The sequence below is a fragment of the Suncus etruscus genome, chromosome 7 (assembly GCF_024139225.1).
Source record: "Suncus etruscus isolate mSunEtr1 chromosome 7, mSunEtr1.pri.cur, whole genome shotgun sequence".
Lineage (NCBI taxonomy): Eukaryota > Metazoa > Chordata > Mammalia > Eulipotyphla > Soricidae > Suncus > Suncus etruscus.
Genome location: NC_064854.1, coordinates 46,130,312 through 46,143,649, shown reverse-complemented (window position 1 = coordinate 46,143,649; position 13,338 = coordinate 46,130,312). Strand labels below are relative to the sequence as shown.

Below are 13,338 nucleotides of genomic sequence, written 5' to 3'. Positions count from 1 at the left end.
GCTCTGCTCGGGGAACAAACATTGTTTGTTCTTTGAACTCACATGATGGTTCTGTTTCTTCTAAGTGACAGCTGAAGCCTCTGGTATTCGCTCTCTAGGTCACTTATTATATTCCTTGGTGCTGCAACGTTTGTCTGGTACTTTCTTTTGTTCTCTGTTGCTCTGTTGATGCTCACAGCACCCTTCTATCTTTCTGAATTTGGTGAGCATCTTTGTTGACACTGTGAATTCCTCCTCAGGTAAATGTTTCACTGAGGTCTTTTTCTGGGGCTTATTTTGTTCTTTCCTTTGGAACCCAGTCCTATGCCCTATGTCCATTTTTCTTCACTCTCTGTGTTTGTTCCTTTGTCTTAGGGGAAACATGTCTCTCTCAGTCTTGAAGAGTAACATTGTGTAGGTGATTGATCAGGTCACTTTTATCCTTCATTTGATCATCTCTAGAGTCTTTGTAGTTACTTTGACTCCCAATTTTTGTCTTGTTTTGTGTTTTGGGGGTAACACCTGGCTGTGCTCAGGTATTACTCCAGGAATTATTATTCAGGAATTATTATGTACTCAGCAATTATTCTTAGAGGTGCTCAAGGTATGTGCTGCTAGGGATTGAATCCAGATAAAAGATATCAAACTCTAATCCTATTATTATTGATTAGTCCCCCCACGAGGCTGTGCCAAAATGCCTGTTGTTCTAGGGGAGGGTCTCTTTTGTGGCACCTGGAGTTTTGTACGAGCTTTAGATGCATATGCAGATATGCAGACCTGAGGGGCCTCATCTTAGACTCTGATGGCCTCCATATCAAATGACAATATCCTCTAGACCATTTATTTTTAAATGTTATTACATTTATTTATATGAATAGCTTTACTAAACAATAGTGTGTTGAACTCAACAATCAAAATGTACTAACTTTGCTTTGCTACAAAAACAAAATCCAGTGTTCTACTGCTTACAAAAATTCACTTGGATTTTATTTTTTAAATTGTTATTATTTTTAATATTTACCAAGCACCATGATTACAAACATTTTTGTAGTTGGTTTTCTGTCATAAAAATGTACATCCCCCTTCATCAGTGCAATCTTCCCATTACCAGTGGCCCCTATCTCCCTCCTGTCTTTGAGACTGGCATTCTATAGACCAGTGTTTCTTAATCAGTTCTTTTTCTCACACACTCATCAATACTCAGCATTTACCCCTAGCTCTGTGCTCAGGGGATTCAAGAGATAAAAGGCCTGTTGAAGCTCCCTACCCACTATACAACCTCTCAAGCCCCTCTCAACCTTTCTTTGACTCCCCTTTCGAACTTTTATTCCTTTCCATGCCCCCCCCATTCCATACTACTGATCAATCTCCTCGTCTTATGCCAGAGTCCCCATATATGTGGTATTTTTCACCTGTCTTCCCCTTGAAATGTCCTGGGGCCCACAGGGTACCGACCAGCAAGCCCCTAGTTGAGAAATGTTGCTTTGTGTATAACTGCAAAATGTGTGGTTCTAGACAAGTGAATAATCTCCTTTCTGTGGGACACCCTAATGAGCTAGGCCAAAGTGATCACAGATAATGATCACAAGGTGATCAAAGATAATGTGTCTCAACCTATAGCTGCCTGGGAACACCCTGCCAGGCTGTGGAACTCAGCCAAGCTCAGTGAAGCCAGAACAGGGAGCAGATTTAATCCACTGGCTTTAAGAAGATACAGGGGTGAATTAAATTGCACCAGCTCTAATAAGATAGAGTAGAAGTGTAAAAAAAACATGGCACCCACCAGTGATTCCATCAGAGTAGAACATTTCAGTAGACACAGACCTTCTTCTCTGCCAGATAAATTTTTTAAGATTAGGCCTCATAAGTTTCTCAATAGAATGTTAGAATGTTACAGTTGCTCAATAAAATGTTAGTTAAAAAACAACTAAAAGAATGTTTAAAATCAACTTGGATTTCTGGGATTTTCAGCCACCAGCTGTGTCTTGCTCTGTACCTGAGAGGGCATTGGAGTCAGGGAATGGAAGGTCCTAGGCCCCAGACTTCCAAACTCTGAACTAGGTCCAGGTCCAGGGGCTATGAGCTAGGTTGAGTGGATAGGAGGTCATCCTTGCCTCCTGTCTCCCTTTCCCACCAAGCTTCTTCGTTTTTGCAGTTGATTTGGAGCAGGTTTTGGAGCTGGATTCCCTGGAATACCTGGAAGCTCTGGAGTGTGTGACGGAGCGCCTGGAGAACCGTGTCAACTTCTGTAAGGCTCACCTCATGATGATCACCTGCTTTGACATCACCTCCAGGCGTCGGTGAAGAGCTCCCAGCTGCTGGCCCTCCTTCCTGGGATGCTCAGCCAGTCCCACTACCCACGCCCAGGGGACTGGTGGCTTTCAAAGACAACGTAAGAGGATGAAGGTTGGTGGCAAGTCCGAATGGAGTGTGGAGCGGAAGGAAGTTTTTTTCTTTTTTTTTTCTGTAGGAAAGGTGCAACACCAAACGTGTGGGAGATGATAACGAGAAGGAATGGAGAAGCCCCATGAGACTGAAAAAGCACTTTGAGGAACTTTCAAGAACATGTTTGTACATAAGAACTGCTGGCAAAAGAGACCCTCCCTCTTCTTGCAGTCTTGTGAGGAGGGACAAAGGAAGGACATAGGATTGCCGTTGAAAGCTACAACAAACAACTACAAAAATTTTATCCAGAATGACTGATTAAGTGCCTTGCAAATCTTTATTATTATCCAAACATTTATGTTCATACTTTCTTGTGTACAGATGGTGCTAGTCAAGATAAAAATAACAAAACAAAAATGAATATCAGACACATTTTTGAAATGTATTTATAGATCATGTTCTCTTGGTGTTTCATTCTATTTCTGACTTGCTGTTTCTGAATAAGTTGTGTTTGTAGCACTATTTCCTAATCAGTATTGCATATGAATAAATGTTGTTATCTTTTATGGTTATTCTGGTAAGGCCACTCAAACAGAACATAGAGACTTTGTGGGCATGAGCTGGTGTGTTTCTAAAGAAGGTTGGAGCAGTAGGCGATGCTGGGTGCCACCTGTGATATGTGGTCAGGCAGGAGGGCAGGAAGGTTGATAAAAGAACAGGTGCATAAGTTTAAAGGAGTAGGAGAGGAGACTGGAGTTGTGTTTTGGAGAGGAAAGGACCCCATGAAATCTGGGTACTTCTTTAGGTGGGCTATTTGTTCACTTATGTCCACCCTTCAAGTCCTGACACATATTCATTCCTTTACCATGAATCTCAGATTTTCCTCATTGTTTAAGCTGAGTTCTATTCCAAAGACTGAATTGAAGGCTTGAACCAATTCCAGAGAGCTATATTACATTTTAGGGGGGTGGAAGTGAGTGTGAAGGATTATATCTGCTTCTGTGATTATGTTAAAGGAATTGTCCCTGTTAGGAGACTTCCTAAGGCCCACATCTGCATAGGTACTGCAGCATAATTGGTTTAGAGCATGAAAGGATTTTTAAATTACACCGATATATCTGGTATCTATCATGCTGCTTAAATATAAGAAGTTTCATTTTTTTCCATGACTCAGAGTATTCATACCAAAAGAGAACAGGCTTATTCCCACAGCCTTGCACCCAGAAGACAGACAAAGGTGTCCTTTCATGCACCAAACACCACCGGACATGTTGGACACAGAATTGGAGGAACTGGGCTCCCAGAAATACATTCTAAAATTCATTTTACTTCTAAAATGTATGTGGCCATTCCCACCCAGTTCCCTTTGAGATTATGAGGCCCTTTTGTGATGGATACTGAAGCACAGAGTGCTGAAGGAATTTTTGTGGTAGTAGGTAGCAGGGTGTCATTCTACCTTATAGCTCCCAGTCCAAGTCCTACAGCCTTTCCTCTATTGCAGGAACATGGGACTTGATAAAGTATCATTTTGTTTTGCTGCATATGCAATAAATTTTCACAAGCCTCCTTCCAGGATAGACAGTTCTCCTACCCCTTACTCCAACAGAAAGAAAAAAATGGCTCTTACATCTCTATCAGTACTCTTTTACAAACATAGTTACATAGAGCTCAGCTAAGGTCAGTCAATGGGAATAAAAGTTTCATAAACTTCTCAGAACTGGATCCTTCACTAACAGGAATCAGGCATAGCCCATGTATTAGCACTGATGGGAAGTTGGCTATATGGACTGGACACCAGCTAATGAATGGCAAGCACAGCTTTGCATATTCTCTGAATATTATTTGCAGAGGTGTACATGGAAATCATGCTTGCATCTGAGAACTGAATGGAATAAACTAGGGTGAACGATTGCTTCATAATGGGTCATGGCCCTCCTTGTTTACCAAGCATGTTGGTTCCATTGGGAAGCGGGACTTCCCACAGATCCTTATTCTTATATCTAAGTATTCAGAGCAAATTCTTGGCCCTGGACATGCCTCTGCCTCAGCACTTGTATGAATGGGCTTATGAGCAACATTTTTGAAGTTTCTGAACCCTGAGGAAGGTCACTGTTTTGAGATTGAGTTTTCCATTTGACATTGCTTATGATTGTTGGTTGGAAAGGAAGCATTTCATGGGAAGTTTTTGATTTCAGAATTGTCAATGGTGAGTACTCTAGACTTTGTTGGAAGCAACTTCACTTTATTACTAATTAGTGATCTTGGTTTTTGCCCCAGCATATCTGTCTGAGCTCTCAGTTATCATAGTGCACTGACATATGTGACAGGTCTTTGCTAGAGTGACACTAAATGGAAATATATGCAAAGATGTAAAGTTTTGATCAGTGAAATTCTTCCTAAGAAAATGGCCTTTCATCTTTCCCCCCTGCACAGACTGGTAGATGCTGTGTGAAATAGAAGAGGGGAACATTGTCTTTCCAAGTCAAGTAGACTTCCCAAGATGCCATATCATAGAACATCTCACAGGTCACTGCAGGTGTTGCTGTAGAACAGCTTGGTATGGAGATTTGCCATTTTGACTTCTTTCCCCTTGGAAAAAATACTTAAACAAGCTGTCAGTTTCTTCATGTACCACATATTGGTTACTCTTTTATGAATGAGTCATGTATATGTTCCTATGAGTTGACTCTTCATGTGATGATCTCTAGGCTCAAAGGAGGCTGACCTCACCAACTCCCCTGAAATAATACCAATCACACAATCACTGGATATGAAATGTGCTCTGAATTTTGGTTTTTCTTACAGGTGACTCAAAAAGGCAAAGAAAAAGTTGACGAAAACATGTTTATTTTACTGTTCACACAAAGGAAGGGGCCAGAAAAAATGTTACTTGAAATTAATATTGAGAACTATATACCTACCTCCTTGCCTGAAATATGTCTCTCTCTCCAAAGATATTTTTAAAGTGGATGCCTAAGCAACTTAGACCCATAAAAGGGAAATAGAGCTATTGTTTTCCAGGGAATAAATCTATATCATCTCTTCTGCATTGCTTGATGGGCTGTCCTGCTTCACTGGGTGATAGTTAACTTTATCCTGGGTTTTTATTCCCCACCTGAGAGCTGCAGCCTTTAGTCTTGTCCTTGAAATCTCTCTCATCATGGAGAAGCTCTTGCTGACTTTCATCTCTTCACTTGTGAAATCAAAACACCCTTTCTGATGTTTTATCTCCTATTACTATTGGGACAAGAGGAACTTGAGAGGCAGAAGCAGAGGTCAGTCTGGTGTTGACACAGGTGGGCATCGTACAGGAACTCCCAAGCTGAGGAGAGGATGGGAACTGGTTTGATAAAAAGCCATGGAGGCCTGCACAGGGAGCTCTGCCAGCAGGAGTCCAGCCTGATTTGTCATATATTAGCTTTAGGTTTGAAGTCTGTTCCTATACAGTAGCAATGTAGCTACAAGTATCACCTACGATGGTTCCAAAAATATAACACATGCACACTTCATACTGGTTTTTGCATTTCTGTTTATTGAGCAAACAAACAGAATTTTTTCTTTGAGCTTTAGATTCTAGTGTTGATCATGAGTTGAGTCTCACCCATAAACCTCTATCATAGGTGTTGCTGTTAAACCAGCTATGTGATCTGGGTTGCTCAGATTGAAAAAGGAAAGATTTGCTAGATTGACTAACTATAAACTCCTTTGGTGGTTGATGGCATCTGTAATTAGGCTTCCAAATCAATTATTGATTGAATTTATTTTTAATTCCTTATTCCAAAAGGAATTTAGGCTGAAAAGAAATGAGTAAAGATTAATTCATTTCAAAATTAAAGGTAGGAGATTATTAGGTCAAAAGCTCATTGCTCTTTCTTGCTTCTATGAAAAGGCCATCTCATCTGTAAGGGCAGTGACATATAAACCTGATGCCATCCTAATAAGATACAAGTGAGAGACCTGTGCAGACTAGTTAGAGTGATCCCACTGACCCTGCATTCCCTGCAACCCCTGGAACATGTGACTCAGGGTTGGAACATGTGACTCAGCTTTTCATATAAAATGGACTCAAGCCAAGGGTGCCACATGTGTGCCTGAGAAAAGCCAGAGTTGTCCACTCTTCTCTGTGTCAATGAAGCAGAACTAGTACCTCTTTTTCTCAGACATCACCAATGTAATTTTTTTGGGGGGATGTGAGGAAGGTTTAGAGAACAGGCAGTGAAATATACTATTCCTTTGGATTATCATGTCACTTACTCTTCCATCAAGTAACTGTCAATATTTGTAGGTTAAAATTCATATATCATGTCATTTGGCAATAGTTTTGACCAAAAGAACTATATACTGCTCATAATTTTCAAGTAACAAAACTATGGTTTTAATCCAGGAGACAATCTTGTAACACAAGCTCATTTAATTTTTTTTTTAATTTTGAAGGCTACTTTATCCATTCCTAAACAAAATATTCTGCTTTTGGGTGGCCCTACTCAGAATCAGAAATGATGTTATATTATTGGAAAATGAGAGTATTTGAAGAAGTATCAAGTGTTCATTGTGCTTAATTAATCTCTCTATAATGTTCCCAGTGCCCATTCATATAGGGATAAGTGCTGAAATACTGCCACTCATACTGTTTTCTATACTTAGAAATTACCTTCAAAACTTAAAAGGGTTATTCTTTCCTTCTCTGTACTGGTAACCAATGTTCTATATGCCATTATGTTTGAATTTATGAAGAAGTTATAATTTATTTGTAAACTCAGGATATTCTTTTATAGCATTCCTTATGTTTTATAATTTATTTGTACATCATGCTTGGAAATGTTATCCAAATCTATGCATTGAAGTACAAGTGTGTTGGTTTGTCTCTGACTCTCTCCCCAACTCATTCTAGTGAGCTCTTTTAGTGTGGAGACTTGACCCTGGGAGAGGAAAGATAAACAAGTCAAAACAACTGAAATTAAGGTCTAGTCTCAATAAAGAGAGTTAGTTGAAAAATTAAGCTTTTTTTTATAGTAGTTCACTAACATGGGAAAAGGTCCCTTCATTTTGAATTCGATGAAAATATAAATGGAAATCAGCCTCCAGGCCTGGGTTTACGTAAGAAGTTCTAGTTTCTCACTGTTGGTTCAAAACTGAATTTCTGAGGAAAAGTGTAGACATATTAGATCACTACAATTCCCTAACTAACCACCCTCAGTGTTACTGTAAGGTGTTTGGAAAAGCTACACACACACACACACACACACACACACACACACACACACGAAATCTGTTTCTTCTGGAGAAACCAAAGCACTTTAGTGACTTTTGTCATCTATCGTACTTAAAACATCTTGTCCCCTCACTTGATACTGGTGGGGCAGGGAGGAGCTGGGGCCAGTAGTCTTATTTGAGAGGTAGCTAAAACCTAGGAGAAAAGCTTTGAGATCGGGGTTGGAAATCCTAGGCAACCATGAACAAGTCGCTTCAATTTGCTGGGCCGCAGACTCCTTAAAGAACAATTGGGGGTCATAACTTCTGGGAGAGTATAAAAAGAAAATGGCATAATGGATAGGAAGTGCTTTGGCAAATATAATGCTCTGTCTAGGAGCTGGGGATAATCGTGAAGATGATTAAGCTAAAGTTAAGATCAATGGTTGGCCCAAGTTCATAGAGCAGTTTTATAGTGGAACTGGGATTTGTGTTCAGTCTATTGGACATTCCCATGTGGTGTTGTCATACTCAGTGTGTGCACATGAACACACATCACACCTGTACTGACATGTGTACACAGGATGTAGAGGGATGCATGTGTACAGAAGGTATGTGATATGGTACAAGAGCATAGGATGGAAAACCTGAGTTCTGGTCCAGTTTGGAAAACTGTCTTATGGCTTTGGATGATTACCTAACTTCTCTAGAACTCAGTTTTCTAATTTGTAAAATGAGAAAATTGTGATAAATGATCTTTGTGGTTCTTTCAGCTCCAGTAATGTATGTATGTATATATAAAATGCTTATCTGTAGAAAAGGAGCCCATTTGATAAGTAGAGACAAGACCTGCCCAAGTACACTGATTATGTCAGAAACAGTAATTTATAAACAAGGTGGTAATATCTTGTTTTAAAAATTCATTGGTAATATTTGTTATTCTTTTAAATTCACTCTTTAGCTGATAATTGGTGCCATTTAAAATATAAGTTAAGTTAATAGTTTACAACTGTTTCTGGTGAGCATTTTTTTTTAAATAAAGTTTATTTGTTATAGTCAGAAAATCAATGATTTTGTACTTGGGCAGGTCCCAATAACCAGTTTGCAAACAGACTGATTTTTGTGTATGGGTCTTTATATAACTATATAACGTTAGCTGTTGGCTTGATCATGATAAATATGAGCAGGCTACCTGGAGAACAGTCCAGAAAAGAAGGTTATAGTTCTCACAGACTGGTGACATGAATTCATTAAGCTATGTGCCATTTCCAGTGTGAAGACATTGTTTGCTGGCTACGATCTCTGACTTTTTTGTGGCATATGAGGTGTAAAATGTTGTCAAAAACAAGAATCTGGTGTTTAAAAAGAATCAAACTATGGTGGCATTAAATGTTCACTGTTATTCTACTCAGAGTCATGAATTCCTCTCTCTCTTTCCAAGTTACTTTTCTGTATGAGGGCCAAATAATTGAGGGCAAGGTGAGTGTGGGGGTTTTGGGGTCTTTTCACTCAAACAATATATTGACTGTGCTCTTTCCCCCCTCCCCCCAAGCTCCCAAGGATCTCCTGTGATATGGTGCTCCACTGGTCTCCAAAGCTTAGTGAATGAGTGATGAACTCACTCAAGAATATCATCACTCTGGCCTCTGTTCTTAAAAGTGTTAGCTTCTTGGTTGGTGATCACACATGAAGAGTGTCAGGAAGCTCCTTGTTTGTGTATTCATGTTTTTTTGTTGGCTTGGTAACTTCCTTTTCTCAGTGTTTCTTACTTGCTCACAAAAAAGCCATTCTCAGTCATTCAATTGGTTTGGACCTAGAAACATGGGCTTTTAGCTACTTGTTTCAATTGGATACATTCAGACAGGAAAGGAAGAACAAACTAGAAACTGGAAAGTACAGGTTTCCTAGGGTATCTCTGCCCACAAGACAATTGTTTCCTTCCACTGCAGATATTTCCTCTGAACAACTCTAAGGCATTTTCAAAGGGGCTGGTACCACATATATTGCTTTAACTAAATTTCCATCAGTTCCAAGAGATAATTCTGGAGCACTGGGAGCAAGCGCACATTTTTTTTCTGTGAGAATTCCACTCAGAACCTGTCTCCTACTCTGCCAGGTTGGCCTGAGCCTGTATCCATGAGGTTCCTGTTCCTATTTGTCTTCTTTCTAAATCCTACATCATAGCCTCTGGGGCTTTCATTGAATCACTCTAGCAGAAACCATACATTCTGCAAGTTACAGAATTTTCCAGAAATAATGCCTTCAGTATAAGAGAAAATAAAAGTACTATCTAACTCTGACCTTTTCTCTGGAGAAGAGAAATCATAAAGGCAACATCTAAACTTTGTTTCACTCTTCCCTCTCAGGAAAAACTATCCAATAATGTCTTGGGTTGTATTTGTCTTTTAGATCATAAGTCTCAAAATTGCAATTTATTTTTACCCTTATTGTTTTGATTCTGTCCTTTCATACTCAGAATATTTACACACTCTCTAGCAAGGCAACAAGTCACTGGATAGAATAAAAAGGACATCAAAAAACTAAAGCATGCTGTTAGCTTTTTCTAGCAAAAGCAAATTGAACTGACCATCCTTAAATGAAGTAAAAGCCCATGTCTCACTGAAGGTCTTTAACATCCACTTGTTTTTCTTATTGAAAGCTTTGGAAGAGAACTGAGGGAGATAGTTTTTGGATTTTGTTGGTTTGTGTGATGAAATAGAATATTTATTGAAAAAACTTACTTTAGAAAGATTGAAGGATAAGAAAGAAAGGAATAAATGTTTAAGAGAAAATACAAGCTTGAAAAAAGAAAGCCAATATCAAGCAAAGAGACATATAGAGGTGATAGATAAGTGTCAAAGAGACTGGAAAGAGCAAACCTGAGAGCTTTGTTTTTAGAAAATCCACAAAAGCATTTAGAGTATAATTGGAGTGTTAATCTAGTGGCTTATTGGCCTCTGGTGTTTGCTCCTAGCACCCATGTTGTCTCTTGTTCTCTCATATCCTATCCCCATTATCTACATACAACAGATTGGAAACTCAAATATGAATGAGTGAAAGAAGGGATCACTTTCAAAAAAACAACCAGAAAAGGGTCTGTTTGAATTTAAAAATTCCTTAACAAAAGTATCAAAGGTCTCTATTTGCAAATGACTAAGGTCCCTAATTCACAGTCAAAAGGAAAGGCTCAAACTTGATCAAACTCAAACCTTTGGTTTATTAAGACATGGTCTTATCTCCTACCACAGACCAACCATGGCCTTCAGGCCTTCTTCTCTCTCCAAGAGATGAAAAAGATTAACCTTCAAATACTATGTTTACTACCCATAATTTATACAGTATCAAACTAGTAAGTATATGCGTTGTTCTATATACAGCTGGCTGCTGATTAATAAAACAGACCTTGAGGTTTAAGAACCCAGGTAAGGGACTGGAGCAACAGCACAGCGGTAGGGCATTTGCCGTGCACAAAGACAACTTGGGTTTGATTCCAGACATCCCATATGGTTCCCCAAGCTTGTCAGGCGCGATTTCTGAGTACAGAGCCAGTAGTAACTCCTGAGCACCTCCGGGTGTGCCCCCCCCAAATAAAGAACCCACTACAAACAGGCAAATAAACCACTATATAGAATAAAAATTTTTACTAACACGTGTCCCTTTTTCTTAATTTTGGGGTCTTGATCAGGCCCACATCTAGAAGTGTTTTCTCAGACCAAACTTTGAGAGGGCAAGAAGAGGGAGTCACCTTGAAGCCCTTTTTAATTTACTCCTATAGAGTGAAATTAACTTCTGAAGAACTGAGATAGGCTCTGCTCTGGTCTCCTATAATCAGAAAGAGAAGTTACCAAGCAGTGTCACTCTAAGCCATGCCCCACCCAAGAGGTAAGCTTCCCCTGGAGTAGCTAGCCTTTCCAAAAGAAAAAGTTGGCCAAATGCCACAGTGAAGCTCAGGTCCACTTGCACATTGGATAGTACATTGGATCATACAGTAGTACATTGTTTGAATTTTTTTTTTTTGGTTTTTGGGCCACACCCAGTAACACTCAGGGGTTACTCCTGTCTATGCACTCAGAAATTGCTCCTGGCATAGGGGACCATATGGGATGCCAGGGATCCAAACCCAGGTCCGTCCTGGGTCAAAGCAAACACCCTACTGTTGTGCTATTGCTTCAGCCTCAAGTTTGGATTTTATTTTTCAATGTTTGCTCCATGTACAAACACATCCTCTGGACTTCTTCCTATACCACCAGCCATAGATTCAGACTTATTTTCTGTGTATGCTGAGAATAAAAACTCAAAATTAAGGTTTCATATCGTAACTCAGATGTCCAGGAATGCCATAGGTCTCTAAAGGCCTAGCAAAAGAAGGAAGATAGAGAAAGAGTTCTAAAGAGAAAGAGGACTTTTTCTCTATCTTCCTTTCTTTTGCCAGGCCTTGAGAGCTGAACCTTTGAAAAGTTAGAAACAAAAAGTAAAGGTTAACTGCACCCTGGAGAGAACCACCATTACTATTTTGGGGAACTTACTGAACTTTTCTAACCCTTTTAGAATTTGCTCTTTTCCTCTTCACAATCCTGCCATGCACTTTTATTTCCCACATGCTCTGACAGGTGACTTTTCAATGTTGCAGAATACTCTACCACGTATGTTGACCATAATTTAAGCATTTCAATTCTCAGTCAGTGGGCCTTAAAATTATTCCCCATTATTTCTGTGACAAATTATATTAAGAACAATAAGTTATACCATGATATATTATACTGTTATAAATATCTTGAGCATAAATCTCTATTTTTACCTCCAAGTCCTTTAAAATAAAGTCATTGACACAAAATAGCTGTAACCAGAGAAGAATAAAACATTAAAGGACATTTTATGCACACAGAAAATGGCCGTACTTTAAAGTTCCCACCCTGAATAAAACTTAGAAATCTCTGATGAGCAGAAAAATAACTCTCTTTCTCACTAATCTTCTACTTCATTAATACAAGTTATGTTTTTTTTAATTTTACAAACATAATATGAAGGGGTCCCACATGGACGAGTGGCAGTGCAGAAGGTTCATTCTTTTGTATCAAATATACATTTATTCTATCCTAAATACTGACTATATGGAACTATATTGGACACAAAACTTGATTTCTTCCCCCTAAAATCTTTGATGGCTGAGAATTTAGCTGATGTACAACAGATGAACAGAATAAAAACTATTTTATCTGTTTGTTAAATGATATATATTTAATTAATCCAAGATTGGGGGCATTATTTGGATTTTTGACCACATCTAGTGGTGTGTAGGTCTTACGTCTTTCTCTACACTTAGGGATAACTTAACTGCTGGCAGGGCATTGGAGGTAACATGGCAACTGGAGATCAGACCTGGGTCAGAGACGTGCAAGGCAAGCAACCTTACCCACTGTACTAACTCTCTCCAGCTCCCTATTCTAAATCTTATGTGACATGGGAGCCTTATGAAGAAATAAAGACACTAAGATGTGGCAAAATCTAAATGCTTTCGGATTAACTTGAATAAAAGAGGCAATTTTGAAAAAAAAAAATGAAACAAAATGTAGGAGGAGGCTAATAGAAATTACTGGTTTTGAAAAAGCCTCTAAATCTCAGCTTCATGTCCTTTGTCATAACAATGTTCCTATTCTCCTGGTAGAAGATGTCCATTTTGGGCCGGGCGGTGGCGCTAAAGGTAAGGTGCCTGCCTTGCCTGCGCTAGCCTTGGACGGACCGCGGTTTGATCCCCCGGTGTCCCATATGGTCCCCCAAGCCAGG

The 13,338-nt window shown here is 39.3% G+C and overlaps 1 protein-coding gene across 1 annotated transcript in view; it reads left to right on the top strand.

The window, feature by feature from the left end:
• KIF26B (kinesin family member 26B) overlaps positions 1-2,433 on the top strand; it is a 318,803-nt gene extending 316,370 nt beyond the window's left edge. The window contains exon 13 of the mRNA XM_049776648.1: positions 2,135-2,433. Within this exon, the coding sequence (XP_049632605.1) occupies positions 2,135-2,283 (149 nt within the window). The 3' untranslated portion in view covers positions 2,284-2,433. The remainder of the gene's footprint in view (positions 1-2,134) is intronic.
• Positions 2,434-13,338: the final 10,905 nt, after the last annotated feature.